Source organism: Rhinolophus sinicus, linkage group LG03, assembly GCF_036562045.2.
Source record: "Rhinolophus sinicus isolate RSC01 linkage group LG03, ASM3656204v1, whole genome shotgun sequence".
Taxonomy (NCBI): domain Eukaryota; kingdom Metazoa; phylum Chordata; class Mammalia; order Chiroptera; family Rhinolophidae; genus Rhinolophus; species Rhinolophus sinicus.
Window position 1 is genome coordinate 148,598,019 of NC_133753.1, and position 20,614 is coordinate 148,618,632.

The 20,614-nt window shown below is 35.2% G+C and overlaps 1 protein-coding gene across 10 annotated transcripts in view; it reads right to left on the reverse strand.

Annotated features, from left to right (window-relative positions):
- The window catches only part of TENT2 (terminal nucleotidyltransferase 2), a 50,947-nt gene extending 31,280 nt beyond the window's left edge, over positions 1-19,667 (reverse strand). For 2 of the 10 annotated variants that reach the window (XM_019728191.2, XM_019728185.2), the window contains exons 1-4: positions 16,426-16,992; positions 10,300-10,473; positions 10,001-10,090; positions 8,141-8,378 (exon numbers count right to left, since the gene is read on the reverse strand). In XM_019728191.2, the coding sequence (XP_019583750.2) occupies positions 8,141-8,378; positions 10,001-10,090; positions 10,300-10,436 (465 nt within the window). In that variant the 5' untranslated portion in view covers positions 10,437-10,473; positions 16,426-16,992. Of the gene's footprint in view, positions 1-8,140; positions 8,379-10,000; positions 10,091-10,299; positions 10,474-16,425; positions 16,993-19,584 lie in introns of those variants that run through there. The other 8 variants (XM_074328798.1, XM_019728189.2, XM_019728186.2 and 5 more) reach the window with 7 other exon arrangements.
- Positions 19,668-20,614: the final 947 nt, after the last annotated feature.

Below are 20,614 nucleotides of genomic sequence, written 5' to 3' on the forward strand. Positions count from 1 at the left end.
TCTATAGAGTCAAAGCAATCAAAATATTTTTTAAAAGTTTGTTTAAATTAAAAGCCCAGCAGACTTGTTTCTATAAACTGAGAGAATAATTTAAATTTTCATTTGGAAAGGGAAAAGACGAAGAATAGCCAAGAAAAAAAAGAAAAAAAGTTGGAGGATTTATAACTACAGTAATCAAGATAGTATGGCATCGGTAAAAGGAGAGATAAAGATAACGACACAGAATACTGAAATAATTATAAATGAAATGATACATTTAAATTTGCTGCAAACTAATGAGGAAGGGAGGTATAGATGAAATAATATTGGAGGTATGTTGGTAATTGTTAAAGCTTGGGGATATGAGGATCTATGATATTATATTCTATTTTTACCTGTACTCAATGTTTTCCATAATAAAAAGCTTTAAAAAAAAGGCATCCACATTTATAAAAGATTTGAAAAAGGTTTCCAGTAAAAGAGATTCATATAAAATTTTAAATGACAGTTGAAGGATTGAATTTTATTCTCCCAGATCAGGGTTGGAAAACTATGGCCTGTAGGCCAAAAACTGCTTCTGGCTTGTTTTGTAGAGACAGCAAGCTAAAACGATTTTTACGTTTTTTTAAGCATTGTTTAAAGAAAAGAAAAAAGAATATGTGATGGAGGACCCATGCAGCCCTTATGTCTAAAACAGTTCCTATTTGGCCCTTTATAGAAAAGGAAATAAAATCACTATCTCAGAGGTATCTGCACTCCCTGCATTATTCACAGTAGCCAAGATACAGAAACAACCCAAATGTCTGTTGATGGATAACGAAAATGCGGTGTCTGTATATACATTATGAAATATTATTTGACCTTAAAAAAGAAGGAAACTCTGCTATTTGCAGCATGGATGAACCTGAATGACATTATGCTAAATGAAATAAGCTAGACACAGAAAGACAAATACAGCATGATCTCACTTATATGTACAATCTAAAAAAAGTCAAATTCACAGTAGCAGAGAGTAGGATGGTGGTGGTTGGGGAGATGTTGGTCAAAGGGTACAAACTTTCAGTTATAAGATGAGTAAGTTCTGTAGCTGTAATATACAGTACAGTGACTATAGTTAACATGTTGTATATTTAAAATTTGCTGACAGTAGATCTCAAGTGTTCTCACCACAAAAAAAATATGGTAACTATGTGAGTGACACATATGTTAATGAGCTCGATTATGGTAATCACACAATGTACACGTATATCAAAATATCACACTGTATATCTTAAATACATATAATTTTTATTTATTACTCATATCTTAATAAAGCTGAGGAAAAAAGATTGGTAGATGTGAGTGCACACATATTTTAAGTATTTGAAATTCAGTGAGCTAATGTTTTATAAATATTTTATCCCCTTTTTCAATTTGTTCTTTGTTTCTAAAAACAGTGGAATATTGAAATTTAAAAAAAATTTTTTTTAAAGCTAGGGCTTCTGAGATATCTGTAAGGTAACTGTCCCCAAACTATTCCTCCAAGGGTGCCAAAAGGCTCCATAAAATTTGTTCCTGTCCAAAATTAAACATTACACAAGAAATCTGGAAGAATTCATTCACAATCATCTTTTTAACTTCACGATAAGTACCAAGAAAACCTCACCTAACTTCATCTCAACTCAAAATTCAAAATCAATTAGTTTAATTCACATAGTACCTCCAAACTAACCAGAATTTCCAAAGAACAGTTATAATAGATGGAATTCAGGAGCTCAGTTAATTCTGATTCCTCTACAGCCTCTTTTTTGTCTAAGCAACCAGATATTCACCTAAAAGCTAGAGTGAAATAAAAGTTAAAATCCAGAAAACCAAGACTTTTTATTTGAGTTCTGTTTGTTAATGTAGCTACTTGAAAAACAGACAAAAGATCTTTAAATGGAGGAAAAAAATTAAACTCAGAGGGTACCTATTTTCAAAAATTTAATTCTTTAGGTTTCAAAACAGAGTATGAATTTTCAGAGTAATTAAAATTTCTAACAAAATCTTTCCCTGGATATGACTGAATCAGCTGACTTATTTATTATTACAAATAGTAAATTCATTATTACCAATCCTGAGTGAGGTATCTACACTACCAGCAAATACTGCTTCAAACTTGATCCACCGTTTCTCTGGTCAGCTTGATTTCCTATGCTCAGTAAATGCTATTCCAAACCTTCTCCACTGTCCTCCAACCTTAGACATCCCACTTGATCCTCTCCACTCTCGACAGATGATCTTGCATAGTAATGCAGATAGTAAACAGGAAAGACACTCAATTATGAAAATTCCATTAACTTCTTTTACCGTATCTATAAACTTCCTGGTACCTATATTCTCCTATCTTCCAGTTCCCAAAAAGCTTTTCTCTTAACCTAAAGCAAATCACTCCTATAGGTAGGATATGCCCTTTCAACCTTCTAAATAATCTTATTCATGATTGTTTTCTTTCCAGAGTTCAATCTCCTCTCTCTACTGAATCTTTCCCATGAACATTTACATGTGGCTAAAGTTTCTCCCACCTTAAAAAAAAACCTCCTTTGTTCTAATTTCCCTCCTTTAGATCCTTCGCAGCCAATGTTCTCTAACACTTGTATATACTCTCAGTTTCCATGTGTTTTCCCATTCTTTCCTCAACCTATTTCAGTCTTGGATCCAAGTTCTCTTCTCTCCCTGGACAATCATATCTATACTCATACACTTGGCTTCAATTACCACCTATATGCCAATGATTATTACCAAATGTACACTTCAGTTCAATACCTTGCCCCTAAATTGCACATCTATATATATTAAACTACCATCTCTAAATATCTAATTTGATGTTTCAAATGCACATTAAGGCAACATGCCCACAGAACTTATGAGGCCCCTGCTCTTCCTGCAATCCCTATTTCACACACACACACACCACAGAAATCTTGCTCCTCTTTCATTTCATTGTCTCAGTGAATGATGCCACCATGCATCCAGCTGTAGAAACCAGAAACTAGGGGGAGTAATCCTCAATGTCTTCTTCTCTAAATAATCCGGTGGTTCTCAAACAGGGGCAATTCTGTCCCCCAGGGGACATTTGGCAATGTCTCTAGACATTTTTGATTATCATAACTAGGGGTTAGTTGCATCTGGGGGCTGAAGCCAGGAATGTGGCTAGACATTCTAGGATGTTCAGGATAGCCCCTCCACAGCAAAAAAAGTTGGTCCAAAACGTCAGCAGTGCATAAACTTAGATTAATTTAATCCAGCATCAAATCCTATCAATTCTACCTTCCAAACATAGCTTAAATCCATTAATTTCTCTTCATCATAACTACCAGCACTTCCTAATCCGAGGCACCATTACTTTTCACCTGTAATACAGTAACTTCCTTAATCCACATTTGTTCAACTTCATACAGTGAAGTCAGAATAGTTTGAACTCATTTCTCTTTCCTGTTTTTTAAAAAAAGCCCTCAACTGTTTACTGCCATTCTTTGGCTGAAGAGCGAACTGACACCCAAGTCTCTGCACCGTCTGCCCTTCTTCCCACTTACCTATCACACCTCAGCCATTCTCGTCCTAATCAACCAAACTGCAGCCACCTTGGCGTACTTTCAGTTCTTTGCATCCCCCATGCGCCTTTCTACACAAGGACCTTCAAACATGCTGTTCTTCTCTCAAAAGCATTCTCTCCACCCTCCCCACTCTTTCACTAGTTAACTTCTATACTTCAAATCTCAGTTGAAACATTACCTCCTCTAGACCACACCTGACACCTCAAATGCATCCTCTCTGCACGCTGTAATGGTCCTTCACAGCACTTACACATGTAGTTTTAAAAACCTGTGAATTTCATGATTTTTTAACGGCTCCCCTGTCACTATACTGTATGCACACGGTAAAGAGACCATGCATATTTAGCACAACACTGTAGTACATACCTAGCACTCAGAAATATTTGTTGAATACTAAATAAACATAGACTCTACACCAAGAGTTTCAATTGTCACTTTTATTGCAAATGACTTCAGGATTCATCTCTCTGGCCCTGGCTTTGCTTCTGAAATAGGTACTGCCAGTTCAGCTACAATACATTTTTATGCAATACCAATTAGCTTATACACAATTGGTAAATAGGAAAATGGTATCAACTTAATGTGTTAGTTGGGTTGATCTGTACATGGAGCTAAATTTGTAGAATTAAAACCTTCAGGAGGGAGGAAAAAAAGCCCTCAGGCTGACTGCTGCCTTAGATCCTTACAGATCTAAGACCACTAACAGGAGCACCTGTAATCAGGGTCCCACCCAACAACGCACACCCCCAGCCTCACCTGAGCACCTGACTCAGAATCCCCTTTTCACTGCCTTGCCTCAGTGCCCACCACACACAAGCCAGCATCTCAATTCTACTTTGCACATTTTTAATACACCCTGCAGCAGCATCCAGCCATGCTAAGCTGCCTACCTGGTCTGTCCAATGTATTTCCCAAGGTATCAGTTACTATTGTTGCTAGTTTCCTGCTCCAGCCCTATTTTTATGTAGCCCTATATTCTTAGTGTACAATTTGCAGAACATGAAGTTTCTCTAGAGCACAAATGTTATAGATTTTACCAGAGTTCCAAATAGCTCCTGACTAGTTCTTCAATTAGCTCACATACCCACAATCTAGGTTCCTTGTCTGTCAGTAGTCCAGAATCATATCAATTGGAGTCACTGATGTCTCTCCCCCCTACCCCCATAATCAGTCATTCCACAATTTTCCTTTTATGCATGGTCTCTCACATCTTTTCTACTACTATGTGCCACAGTAGTAGAAAGTTTCAGTATCTCTCATCTGAATGAATTTAACAGCCTTCAAGGTAATCATCCATCTTCTAGTCCCTCCTTATACCAAACCAAACTCCACTATACTGCAAGAACTGTCTTCCTAAAAATGCAAATCTGATTGTACTATTCCTCTACTCAAAAACATTCAATGGCATTCTACTGTGAATTCAAGGAATGCCCCAAACCACTGCTCCACTTTCATTACACACTGAACTCCCATTCACTTTATGCTGTAGCACAGGTAAACAGAGGTAAACCACACAAACCGCTGAACATACCACTGGCAAAGAAAGACATTCAATAAACACTAGCTATTACTGTGACAGATTACCTGGTATTAGAGTCAGTTCTAAGAATGTTAACTCCCTAGCCTTCATTTTAAGCATCATAAGTTCCTCCTGTTTTGTATTAGTAGAGACAAGTGTCAAATCTTGGTTGTGTCACTTACTAGCTGTGACCTTGAGCAAGTTATTTAGCTTTCTGAGCCTCAGTAAAATTAGGATAATATCCATGTCATGGGGTTGTTGAAAAAGACTAAATGACATAGCATATGTAGAATGCCTAGGAAAAAAGAGACATCAGTAAATGTTAGTTTTCTTAAAAAGTGTTCACTTAAAGAATGAACACAGGAGTAATTGCTCGCCTTCTTTCTCCCACAAATAGGCAGGTAGAGAGTAGCACTTAAAGAAATGGGTTTAACAACAAACTATATCTTTATCCCTTGAGATAAATGCTTATTCCAAAAACATAAGATTCAGGAGAACCTTTTTCTATGCTACTAAGCAAAGAAAAAGTTATTGATATGGAACCATACTTTACTTGATGATATTAACTGGCTAATGTGAATATGTTATTACATTTCCTGAGCCTCAACATATAGAACTAGTAGTTACTTAATTGGTTCTAATAGTTCACTACTACAAACATATAAATGCATGTAAAAATATATAGAGCTTCAATATTTATGTATAACAAATTCTATAAAAAATGGGCCTATCTACAAACATTAAAATTCCACATACAATAAAAAGTTTATTCATTCAAAAAATTAGTCTGATTTCATTTATACCACAGGCTTTCACATTATAGCATTACAAGAGTTTCTTTAAAATGAGAAAGCAAAGAAAAGAGAAAGGGATGGGGTGGGAGGAGAAATGGTACCAAAACATCCCAAGTTAGTCTTTTCCTATTTTACGTTGCTTTTTCCTCCTTCCCATTAATTTTGCCTACTTCACAGTAAGAATGACAGTCTTTTCAATAAATAGAGCTGGGACAAGTAGACAAACAGCAAAAGAATGAAGTTGGATCCTTATTTCATATCAGATATAAAAATTAACTCAAAATGGATTAAAGACTTAAATCTAAGAGCTAAACTATAAAATTCTTAGAATAACCCACATGCATTAACCTTTGTGACCTTGGATTAGGCAATGGTTTCTCAGATAAATCCCAAAAGCTCAAGCAAGCAAAGAAGAATAGATAAATTGGCCTTCATCTAAAAGCTCTTGACTTGAAAGGACACCATCAAGAAAGTAAAAAGATAAACCACAGAATAGGAGAACATATCTGCAAACCATATATCTTATATGGATCTACTGTTCAGAATACATAAAGAACTCTTACGACTCAACAATTAAAAATAACAACCATCCAATTAAAAAATGGACAAAGGATCTGAATAGGTGGTTCTCCAGAGATACACAAATGGCAACATGCAAATGAAAAATGTTCAACATCATTATTCATCAGGGAAATGCAAATCGAAATCCCAATGAGATACCATTTTACACCCACTAGGATGACTATAATAAAAAAGACAGACAATAACAGTGTTGACAAGAAACTGGAGACATTGGAATGCTCATCCACTGCTTGCAGGAATGTAAAATGGTAAGCCACTTTAAAAATACATCGACAATTCCTCAAAAAGTTATACACATAGCCCAGCAATTTCTCTCCTAGGTATATATCCGAGAGATGAAAACATGTTCACACAAAAACCTGTACACAGATTTTCATACCAACATTATTGATAAGATGTGGAATAGCTAAATGTGGAAATAGCCCAAAAGTCCATCAACTGAGGAGTACATAAACAAAATATGGTCTATCTATTCAACGGAATATTCAGCTATAAAAAGGGATAAAGAACTGATACATGTTATGACATGGATGAACCTTGAAGACATGCTAAGTGAAAGAAGCAAGAACATATATGGTATGTTTCCATTTATATGAAATGTCCAGAACAGACAAATCCACAGAGAGAAAAAATCGATTGGTAGTTGCCAGAGGCTAACAGGGAAGGACTGCTATTGGGTACATTTCTTTTGGGGGTGATGAAAATGTACTAGAATTAGATAGTGGTGATGGTTTCACAACCTTTTGAATATACTAAAAATCAATGAATCTTAAAAGAGTGAATTTCATGATACAATTTTGTCTCAAAGAAAAAAAGCATGATAGAGGAATAAAAAGTAGTGCAACTAAGGAATGAAGCAAATGTTCCTTTATTGACCCAACATTTTCTGTACACTTACTATGTTCCGGAACTATGCCGGTTGCTAGGCACCCAAGATTAATCAAAAGTCACTACTCTCTCTTTAGGCTCTTTCCTCTTAGCCTACAAATGTCATATTTTTCAAGAGTGAAGCAGCTTTGAAAATGCAAAAACAGCAAATATAAGCCATAGATAATCCCAGAGAATGCATATATTTATATTATAAACTCTTCTAAATTACCTTAGATTTTTTTTCTTTTTTTGGTTTCACTAAATATCGGGGAGAGGGAAGAGATGTGTTTCTGATACTGGTGTTAAATAACTCATTGTTCCCCAATGCTGATAGTTCTTTTCCAAGAACTATTAAATAGCTTCATTTCAGTTCAAATGTGTTTTATAAATAATGTTTTTTAAAAAACCTTTCTTGATCATATTTGGAATGTATTACTTCCTCAGTGACTGCTAGATTCTCTACTTTTGACATTCAAAAACCTCATGATAAACACAAATATTCCATAAAAAATGCTTTTTAACACTTTATCACAATATCCATATGAAAACTTGTTTTTCTGTAATAAGTAACAACATAGTTCTGTAAACTTAAAAATTAAATATTTTGGGCTCTAATTCCAGATTTTTGTGAATCAGAAAATAACTGATTTCCTGATAATAAAAGATGCACTATTAAAGAACATTTACAAAAATCAAAAACTCAATTTTAGACAGAAATAGACGTTCTACTCAATCTAAGACATTAGATATTTTTGATACTTGCAATGCATTATTTATATTAACATCCCAAAAGGTAAAACTAAACTCCACATTATTATTACCTTATCTTTGGCCTCAGGCAGTGTGATTTCTCTAGGTTCTAAAATTGGTATTTCTCGAAAAGGTGGAACACATCTGACTATATCTGGTACATAGTGTGTATGAAACAATGGTGGCATTGAGTATCTTCTTTCACCTGATAAAGGCACTATGTGGTTAACTATAGTTGGCTCTTGGTGGGGTGAATGGAAACGTTGCCGTTTACCATCAAGAGGAAGGTTTTTTTCATCGCTTAATCTCCTGAAAACAAGCAATAAACCTTAGTGATTAAAGATATAATTTCCTAATAACAAACAGAAAATAATTAAAAAGTATATAAATAACAGAAGACAATACTGACTCTTTCAGTAAGGCCACATGAACTCTATATGAGTCTTAAAATACTCATTTTCAGCACAAAAGATGCCTTAGAAAAACACTTTAGGAAAAATAAATAGTAATGCATATAAAAGAAAAAACCCTGCATATATATGTGTGTATATACACACACACATTAGGGTTAGTCTCCTGCATTTGAATTACCCCATCGTTTCATCTCACAATACTCCTTTGAGATTATGCCAATTTCTCTCTCCTTGACAGACCCACAAACAACTGGAACTCCTACTAACAGGTAAAAATAAATAGTGCTAAAAAATAAGAGTATATTTAATGTTTTTTAAACATAAAAGTAATTTAGAGCTTTATATGCTGAATATCTTCTACTGAGAATGTCAATTTCAGTTTTTTTAAAACTATGTATAACTGTGAATAATGGAAATTATTTTCATTTGTGATTCACAAATTGGTTACCAAGGCAATTTGCAAAAAGTAAAAATCTGAATAAAGTTAATACGTTCAGCATCATTATATAGCTTTCCACCATGACAACTTTGAAGAATTCACAGTGCTTCTAAGCATGGGCTCTAGAGCCAGACCGCCTGGGATCATAACCCAGCTATTCCACATCTACCTGAATAACTGCTTAACCTCTGTGGGCTTCAGCTTTCTCAACAGAAGAGGGGTCATAGTACCTACCTCACAAAGTGTTGTGAAACTTAAATCATTATTTGTGAAGTCCTTAGAATAATGTCTAGTACATAGAGAGTGATCAATAATTCTTAGCTAGTGTTACTTTTAATCGGACACAAAAGTTACAAAATGTTCATATAGGCTTTAACTAGGTATATCTTTCAAATGTTGCCCAATCTTTTTGTAATAATCACCTCTAAAGTTCTATTATAATTACTTTGTGATACATCAATTTCTTTTAATCAAATTTGTTCAAATTAACTGGCTCCTGACTTCTCTTTGAAAGAGCAGGTCATTAGAGTGGGCCCTAATCCAATGACTAATGTCCTTAGAAGAAGAGATTAGAATACAGAAAAAAACACAGCCAGAGGGATGACCATGTGAGGACACAGAGACAAGGCAGCCATCTACAAGCCAAGGAGGGAGACCTCAGAATAAACCAAACCTGTCAACACCTTGATTTTGCACTCCTAGTCTCCAGAATGCTGAAAAAATAAATTTCTGTGGTTTAAGCCACCCAGTCTATTGTACTTTGTTATAGTAACCCAAGCAAACAAATACAGAAAGCCATCTAATTTTTAACTAAAAATTTTAATTAAAAGTAGTTTTCTGAAGAAATATAGTTTTATTACATCTAAAACTTATAATGGCAAAACAAATCAACAAAGTAGCCCTAAAATTCTTTAAATACCACATAGAAGTTTTAAAATTCTGTGACAGGACTAATCGCACAAGTCCCAAAAAAAGAAAATTTAGGGCATAGTGTCCATACAATTTTAATACTAAGATACATTGTTATATAGTTCTAAGAAATGCAAAATTTTCTTTTAAAATAATTAAGAAGTACTTACTTCCTTCCTCGAAATAATGGGGAAGTTGAGGTCTGTATTGGACTGACATTTCCATATGTCAACTGCTGTAATGACACAGCTCTAGACAAGCTACCAAACACAAAGAATAGCAGTAATAAACATTTGATCCCTTGAAAACAAATAAATTAACTTCAGAAAAACTAAATATTTCACTGATCAAAAGAGATTAACACATGAAGACATTTTCTCTAACTTCAAATGTTTCATATAAAAATGGTTTGCATTGAGTCGAAAGAGCAATTTATATATGATATGGGCCAAAATATCACCATACTTACTCTGCATTCTGAAAGTTGAACTGCGCATCTATAAGCTGCTGGTGTGAATAAAGAGTTGGTGACAGTGCGAAGAAATTATTATGTTGTTGATGGTTTGGCGTAAAAGGCGGGCGACCCAAAATTGAGTTTGGGAACATGCTCTTGTTCACTAAAAGTGAACATGTATTCTTTCACCTAGAATAGTTTTAGAAGACAAATTATTATAGCTTAAAGATATTGAACCCTTTGATAACCAGTATCTGATATTTAAAACAATTAGTTACCAAGTTATGGATTTCATTTGCAAAGTAATTTTTAAAAGTTTAAATAAGTCTCTTAAGTCATACTAAAGGTAACAAAAAACGTAATAATGAATTTTAAATCTAGATTAACCATAGTATTATTCAAATGATAGTACAATATATGTTGTTTCTAATTTTCTGATGAATTTACCCTAATATCAATAAATCATTTAGAAATCAAGTTATCACCACATACTTATAATAAAAAAGAAATTACCCAAGAGAGACATTTAATGAAACCCTACAGATTCTTACATTTATTTCCAATATATTTATATATGCCATAATATGACAACCTGATTTTTATTATTTAGATCTTATAGATCTGATCAACAAGGGAAGGAATTTGTATTGCCTAATAGCTATTTATAAAATTGTGATATTCCCCTCAAAGTTTAAATAACATATATAGGACTTCTAATAAAAGAGAGCTTATTCCACAAGAATGGGGAAAACTTGTATACAAAGCAATCAAAACCATTCACAGACCTAGGCAAGAGACTAGATATTTATTCTCTTGCAGTGACTGATCCCAAAAGGCTATAAATTTACAAAGAGTAGGGTAAGGTAACAAACAGAAAACAAATTATTAACTCTACAAAGTGAAAACAGAATCCCCACTCAGCCTTTCCAAGCAGGCAATTAGAAAACTCATCTATGGAATAGCTGAGAAAAAAAACCATATAATATAGTGATCTGATAACTTATATAACATAGTACCAGTTTTCCACCAAGGAAAAGTTAACCTGCTAGCAAGTACATGAAGCTTACTACTGAATCGCCCATGCACACAGAGCTTCCAATTAGATTTCTAATAGCATTCACTTAAAATAGACATCATGGATCACCAGAACAAAAAAATATCTGGGAATAAACTGAAATAATGCCAAGAACAAATGAAAACTCATAAAACAAAAAACTCCCTAACAGGGGCCGGCCCGGTGGCTCAGGCGGTTAGAGCTCCGTGCTCCTAACTCCGAAGGCTGCCGGTTCGATTCCCACATGGGCCAGTGGGCTCTCAACCGCAAGGTTGCCAGTTCAATTCCTCGAGTCCCGCAAGGGATGGTGGGCTCCGCCCCCTGCAACTTAGATTGAACACCGGCACCTCGAGCTGAGCTGCCTCCCAGATGGCTCAGTTGGTTGGAGCGTGGGCTCTCAACCACAAGATTGCCAGTTCAATTCCCTGACTCCCGCAAGGGATGGTGGGCAGCGCCCCTTGCAACTAGGAATGGCAACTGGACCTGGAGCTGAGCTGCACCCTCCACAACTAAGACTGAAAGAACAACCTGAAGCTGAACAGAACCCTCCACAACTAAGATTGAAAGGACAACAACCTGACTTGGAGAAAAAAGTCCTGGAAGTGCACACTGTTCCCCAATAAAGTCCTGTTCCCCCTCCCCAATAAAATCTTTCAAAAAAAACACACACACAAAAAAAAACACTCCCTAACAAATGAAAACATTGCATATATAAAACAAGAATGTTTGAAAAGCAGAAAGAGCTCTTGGAAGTTACAAAATTGAAAGCAGAAATATCCAGCAGAAAGTTAAAAGGAAACATTGAGGAAATCTCTCAGAAGGAACAAAACCAAAAAACAGGTGAGGGAAAGGAGGCAGGACAATAGGAGAGAAAATATAAGGGAATTGAATTATGGGGTCCAACATCCAACATAATAGAAGCTCCAGGAAGAACAGAGAATACAGAGAAAGAAATTACAGAATTCACAAAACAAGAAAATTTCCAGAACTAAAGAACACCCATTCTTAGATTTAAAGGACCCAATGAGTACAAAGCAATTTTTTAAAAAATAAGGCAAATCAAGGCATATGACAGTGAAATTTCAGAATTTCAGACTATCAGAAAATAGAAGCTTATAAAATATTAGAGGAGGAAAATGTTATAAACAAAGGACTCGTAATCAAAACAGCTTTGAACTTCTCAAAAGCAACAGCAGAAACCACAAGACAATGAAATCAATGCCTTCAAGTCTCTGAAGGAAATGCTCTCAAGGTATAATTCTATACCCAGCTATACTATCAATGTAAGGGAAAATAAAAAATATTTTTAAACACGTAAGGTATCAAAAAGGAAAAAGAAAACCTGGGATCTAGAAAAAGGAAGATCTGACACAGGGCAGAGACAAAGAATTCCCCAGGATGATGGTGAAGGGAAGCTAACAGCTTAAATTATAGCAGAAAGACAGAGGACTTCAAGAAGATATGCAAGGAGAAAAAAAAAGTTAACTGGTAGATCACCTGATGTATTTGACCACAGAGAGCAGTTCTGCTGACAGAGCAGAAATAATTATAGGAACAGAAAAATAGCAAGTTTAAAACAAAAGAAATTACAGGGAAATGTAAAGTACAGCATAGAGAATATAATAAAAATGAATATAGTTTTTATTCTATGTTGCAACCACTAGTATAGTACCAAGTGAGTACCAAGCTTAATGAGGGGATAACTGCATAAATTATATGAATGTCTAACCACTATGGTGTACACCTGAAACTAATATAAAGTAATATTGAATGTCAACTGAAAAAACTAATTTTTTAAAATAATAAAATAAATTACTAAACTACAGAAAAATTTATGACTCAAATGGTCATATAAAAAAGGACATAAAATCAGTTACCTGCTTGGTTCCTAAAATAACACAGGCATTGAAAATAACACCGACATTGAAAATACTGATTTAAATAAGAAATTGTAATATATTTATTATATCTCATTTACTGCATATTGTATTTAAAGGTTACATATATTATTATATTATGTTATACATGTTTAAATATATCACAATTTATGATGAGAGAGAGTACATAAAGGTACTAAATCTTCATTTTTCAGTACGTTAATCCAAAGAATGAGATATAAACTTTTTTTTTTTAAGAGGAAAATAACACTTAAGCAGCTAAATTTTTAAAAAGTTAGTTGCCTCTGGGTATTGAGACCAGATGGCTGCAAAAACTGGAGCAGGAGACAACAGGAGAGAAAAAGAAAAAGATCTGGAAATAAATAAATAAATCACTCATACAAACTTTCTTCTTTTTTTTCAGTTCTGTAAGATTAAAATTCCCTAGGCTGGCCACAGATAGTGAGATTCACCGGTCCAGGGTTCATAACAGATATTGGACAAGAGTCTCAGGCCACCGTCACATCTCATCTCAGTGCCCGACTCTCTAATTTGGACCAAACACAAGGTATTTTGTTCCAGAGAACAAGAGTTTGTCAACTTTCTTCAGCAGGCCTTTATCTCTTGTTACAGGAGATTTTTTTTAAAAGCAATTCTATCATATCTGCTAAACTGTACTCCTGATATTTGCTGCTCAGAGGAAATGAAAAATAATCTTTTTTTTTTAAATTAAAGTTTATTGGGGTGACAATGGTTAGTAAAGTTACATAGGTTTCAAATGTACAATTCTGTAATACATCATCTATATATCTCATTGTGTGTTCACCACCCAGAGTCAGCTCTAATGGAAAATAATCTTGAACCAAGCAGGATTCCAGAGAATCCTTTATTAAAAGTCTACTCAATAAACACAGAATGCCAGATTCAAGACTGGCAACTAATGCTTTGTTCTACCCTTTGCCTGGGTTCACACTCTTTCTTGACCTCCTTTACTCTGCTTCTCTCATCCAAAACTCCATAAATATAATTCACTATAGTAATGAATTTCACTTGATATTTCATTGTTTGATACAGATATATAGATCTGATCAAACAAGGAACTTAATTTGTATTCAGCAAAACAAGAATTACAATGTTGTTTTCAGATTCATTTAAATTAGTTCATAGTTAAAATTCTACACACTTTGTTTATATCTACAAATAACATGCCTGTGTTTTTCTTCTGTATCAAATAAAGTCCTATGCATGTGCATTCAGATTTTAAGACCCAAAATGAATAGCCCAGACCTCACCTTATTTCTGCCCATTACATGGTCAGATCCAAACTAAAAATAAGTCAAGTACTCTACAAAATATTCTACAAAACTAATGACCAAATTATCCAAGGCTTAAAAGCTTCGAATGATTCCACAGCCAAAAGTTTACTTTAGGGCAGGTTATCAAGTTTAACATATCCCAAATTCCCAGATAAGCACTGAAGCTTTTGGAGACCCTTCAAAACAAAATATCTGTCAGGTCCTCCTCAGTATGAATCTTGGCTTTCAAGTCTGGCTCTTAGTAGGCTAACCCTCAAAGTAAGGAGGAGCATTCCTAGAGAATTTTACCAATGGCATTCAATGCTCCCCAACATAGGTATCCTGCATAACCATCTAGAGATAAGGAGGTAAACCAAAAGCCCATGAATGTCAATTCCTCTTTCTTATATTTTTTCTAATATATTTCCACTCTGATTTCGATGAAGATAAAAACGTCATCAAAACAATAATCTATCATAAACAACATAAGGGATCATTTTTAAAACAGAATATAAAGTTTCAGCAAAACTATTACCACACCAGAATTAAGAGAACCACCACAAAATTTTAAATCTTTTTCTTCATATTCTGAATGAAAGGCTTCTTCACTAAGTAACGAATGATCTATATAAAACAGCTAACTACTTCACAACTGTGGTAGGAGGTGTAAGAAATGTAATGATAAATAAAATCCAGATATTGGTGGTATCCTATTTTTCTTAGCTTGAAAGTTAACAATTTCTCAATCTGTACTTGACTATAAAAGACAATAATCTAGGCAATTTTTGAAGTATTTTAAAACCACTACATTGGTTCTAGCCTTAAGAAGAATCGTAAGGATTGCTTCTAGATTAAGGTTGACCCAATGGGAAACTATACAGGTTTACTTGTAAATAATCACACGAGACAAGCTGTGATGGATTAGTTTACAAAGTAATTCCTAACGATGTAGTACTTGGTCCTGTAACTTACAACCTGGAATTTCTGTCCTAAACTTGACCTCTCCTCAAAGGAATTAGAGAACACTCAAGGTTACATAATTCCCTCAGGATTCCCTGGAAAACAGAATCTATTAGAAAAGATTTAGTGGCTAAATCAAGTTATCTGTCCACTTTGTTCAAATGCCTTTGATCCCTTAAACTCACTTATTTTCACAATGCAAAAAAGTCCAATTCCTAAATCTAGCTCATCACCTGCAGTTTTTGAAAAGGACATTCCTTTTATTAAGAATTAGATTCCACTCACGTGTTGAAAAATAATCTAGTCACATGGTTAGAAATGGACATTTCTTAAATGACTGATAAATGGCCTGTTTCACATGGAGCCTATCTGTTACACATTTCCAGAATAGATATAATTGGGGCTATCACAGCAACAAACTAATGTTACTATTATTGGCTATTAATCAGTACAAATTAAGAGCCTTTTGCCTGTTATTCAGTACGTGTTACAGCCTGGTGGTAATAAACGATACAATATAGCGTTTACAAAACTAGTATGTTACCTGTAATACAAACACACAGTGTTCAGTTAGGATCTCTTTCCTCACAAAATCGTATACCACACATCTGTTAAAGGGTTGCCAATTTAGCTTGAGTTTTACAGTTTTCTGTTTCTTTTTCATTCACTCTATTGGCATAGCAATCTAAATAAACAACTGCTATTTTAGACAAAAAGCTGAGAGAGCTGAAACAAAACAGGTTACTTAGGTAATCCCGAAGTTGTGAGACACATAAACCTCTCATATTCTGGCCTAGAAAGAGATGAAGAGCCCATCTACGAAGGCCGAACAGGAAAAGAAGGATATACAATGAGTCCTAACCTGTGCGCTTTCCTGTAAAGTGAAGAACTGAGGCAATGTCATGCCCATTTAATTAAAAGTCTTAAATTTTTAATTATGAATCCTGATATTTACCTTAGTTCTTCACTATCCTTCGAAACACCATGCAGGGGTCCCAAGACAATCTTCCTCTTTTGGAGGGCGGGGCACGAGTGAAAAAAGTAAACAGTCCTGATTCTTCAAAAAGTACAGCAGCCTGGGGGGCCGCCCCAAAGTCTAGGATATCTAAGAGAGACTGCCGGAACCTCCCACGCAAAACACAACAGTACAGTTTCAAAAAAGTTCCCCACGCCCCGCCCCCGACCTGGGCCCACAGGGTGCGTCCCTCTCCGAAAGCCCCTAACTCACAGGTGTCCTTGGGGAAGGGCTAAGCAGGGCCTACCCGCACTGCCCGCCGGGGAGCTCCAAGGCCGGAGCAGCGACGGCCACGCGCGCTCGGGAGGTAGTGGCGCGCGGAACCACTAGGCCCAGCTCCGGATCCGAATTGCGATTTAAACCTCGGACTCAGCGGTTAGGGAGGAACGCTACGAGAAAAGGCAGGGCCAGCAAAGGTGTAGGAGGTTGGGGGCGGTGGCAAGAGGCGGAAGACCAACAAGTCGCCGAAAAAGCGGCGTAGAAAGCCCTGTCAGAAACACCCGGAAGACCGACGTGACCCCGGAAGGAAATAGCGAAGGAGGGAGCAGTCACACTTCCGGCATCAGCCTCGCCCCTCCTGCGAGCGCTGTGCTCCAGTACGCAGGCGCACGACTGCTGGGGGCGGCCATGGTCGCTCCGCAGTTGAGAGCGCGAGTGGGGAAAGGGCTGGGACTCCCCGGCGACTAGGAGAACTAGGCTGTCGGCGGAGCGCAAAGGGCTGCTCAGATACCGCTGCCCAAGCTCACGCACAACAGTTCTTGTTCTGATAAACATTTTTTACTGGTCTTTCTTGTCTCAGCCTGGTGAATCCTCCCCAGAGAAGCTTTTCCTGACTCAGTTTTCCCTCACTCTGCACTGTTCGATATAAAGCTTTATTTGTTGTTTTTCCCTCCACTGAGAGCTGCTCGGACATGAAAACCCTTCTTTATCGCTAAAGCCCGAACTCGGCGCCTTACCCATAGTAACAGCTAACATTCCTTAATTCGACAAATAGTATTTCTTACTGAGTAAGCATGAATAGTTCTGAAGATATCCTAGGTTGTTGAATTTATTGATGTAAATCTGTTAACAATATTCCTTTTTCTCCCTTTAATATCTAAAATCTTACCCCTCTCTTTCCTGAAGTTGGTGATTTGTGTCATCTTTTTTTTTTCCTGATCATCTGGGGAGACTATTACAAATCTCACAGATGTAACCTTACAAATCTCAAAGCCATCTTGTGTTTTCATAGATTTTTCTGTATTGTTTTCTATTAGTAACAAGCTAATGTTACTGTTATTGGCTATTAATCAGTACAAATTAAGAGCCTTTTGCCTGTTAATCAGTACGTTACAGCCTGGTGGTAATAAACGATACAATATAGCGTTTACAAAAATAGTATGTTACCTGTAATACAAACACACACTGTTCAGTTAGGATCTCTTTCCTCACAAAATCATGTACCACACATCTGTTAAAGGGTTGCCAATTTAGCTTGAGTTTTACAGTTTTCTGTTTCTTTTTTGTTCACTCTGTTGGCATAGCAATCTAAATAAACAACTGCTATTTTAGACAAAAAGCTGAGAGAGCTGAAACAAAACAGGTTACTTAGGTAATCCCGAAGTTGTGAGACACATAAACCTCTCATATTCTGGCCTAGAAAGAGATGAAGAGCCCACCTACGAAGGCCGAACAGGAAAAGAAGGATATACAGTGAGTCCTAACCTGTGCGCCTTCCTGTAAAGTGAAGAACTGAGGCAATGTCATTGATTTCTGCTCTTATGTTTATTATTTCCGTTCTTATGCTTTAAATAAATTTTTATGTTTTGTTAATTTTATAGTTTCTTAACTTGAAAACAGATCTTTGATTTGTGATATTTCTTCTTTCGTAATATAGGCATTTGGTGTCATATGTACTCCGAAGTACTGCGTTAGCTGCATCCCACACATTTTGGTATATCATGTTTTCATTTTCCTTCATTTCAAAATAGTAATTTCCCTATAGATTTTTTTTTCTTTGACCTATGGGCTATTTGTATGTTGTGTAGTCTAAATATTGAGGGATTTTCCAGATATCGTTATTGATTTCTAATTTAATTCCATTAAGAGCAGATAACATAACTTTAAATAATTTGATTCATTTTAAATTTATTGAGACCTCTCTATGGCTCAGAATATGGTCTGTCTTGGTAAATGTTCAGTGTGCATTTTAAACTAATGTGTATTCTGCAGTTGCTAGGTGAAATGTTCTACAAATGTCAATCACATCAAGTTAGTTGATATGGCAAATCTTCTATAGCCTGGGGAATTTAGAACATACTTGCTGATTTTCTGTCTACTTATTCTATTAATTATTAAGAGAAAAGTAGTGAAACCTCTGACAATAATTATGGATTATTCTAGTTCTCCTTGCTGTTTTTATCAGTTTTTGCTTCATGTATTTTGATGCTCTGCTATTCCATAAACGTTTAGAATTATTCCGTTATTTCGAAGAATTTATCCTTAATGAAATTTATTATGAAAATTACTGTACCATTATGAAAGGATCCACTTTATAAGTGATCCTCTTTTTTCCTGGTAACATTTTTTGCTCTAAAGTGTAGTTTATCTTATGGTAACACAGCCACTCCAGCTTTCTTTTTAATAGTGTTAATATGGTATATTTTTAAGGGAAAAGGTCATTTCAATTCTGCAAAACTCCTCCAGAAAATGGAAGAAGACGACATAGTTTCCATTTCATTCTGTAAGGCCAGCATTACTCTGATATCCAAACCCAATATGTTACAAGAAAACCATAAACCAATATCCTCATAAATATAGGTGCAAAAATTCCTAACAAAATTCTAACTATGCTTATTCCACAATATATTAAAAAAGATAATACATCATGACAAAATGTGGGCTTATCCCAGGGATGCTAGGTTGAATTAAATTGGAAAATCAAACAATATAATTCACCATATTAACTAAGAAAAACTGTATGATTGTTTCAAAGGATGCAACTAAATCCTGGACAAAATCTAATATCGATTCCTAAGAGTACAAGGAAACTTCCTCAACTTGACAGAAAGCATCTGTAATAAACAACATCCTTAATAGTAAAGAACTGAATGCTCTTACCCTAAGATCAGGAACAATGCAAGGATTTCTGCACTCACCACTTGTTCAATATTGTACTGGAGGTTTTAGCCTGTGCTCTGAGGCAGGAAAAGTAACTAAAAGGCATCCAAATTAGAAAGCAAGAAGTAAAACTGGCTTTATTTGCAGATGACATGAGCTATGATGAAAATCCTGTAGAATCTATAAAAAGCTACTAAAACTAATAAATGAAATCAGCAAGACTACAGGATATAAAAATCAACATAAAAAAGTCAATTGTATTTGTATTATACTGATAAACAATCTGAAATTGAAATAAAAAATACCATTTAAAATGCCATAAAATATATGAAATACTTAAGGATATGTTTAATAAAACACATACAAGTTGTACACAGAAAATATAAAATATGTTTACTGAAATTTAAGAAGACACACATACACTGAAAGATATGCCATGTTCATGGGTCCAAAGACTCAATACTGTAAAAATGTCAATTCTTTCCTACATTGATCTATAGATTTCACACTCCCCAATCAAAATCTCAGCAGGCTTTTCTTTAGTAATTAACAAAATGATTTTAAAATTCATATGGAAATGCAAAAGACCTAGAATAACCAAAACAACTTTGAAAGAAAAGAACAAAGTTGGAGAACTTACACCACACTACCTGATCTCAATATTTATTATAAAGCTACCTTAATCCAGATAGTATAGAATTGATGTAAAGAGAGAGAACCTGAATAGAGAGTTCCAAAAAAGTTCCATATGTCTATATGGTCAATTGATCTTCAACCAAGGACAAAGGCAATTCAGTGGAGAAAAAGATTTTTCAGCTAATAATACTGAAACATTTGGATATCCATAGGCAAAAATAAACAAAATCTCACACTACCTATATGTGAAAACACAAAATGTATCATAGATCTAAATCTAAAACTTAAAACTTCTGGAATAAAAAAGAAAGAAAGAAATATTTGTGACTTGAGGCTAAGCAGAGATTTCTTGGGTATAATACCTAAAGAACTTAAAGAAAAAAAGTAGTAAATT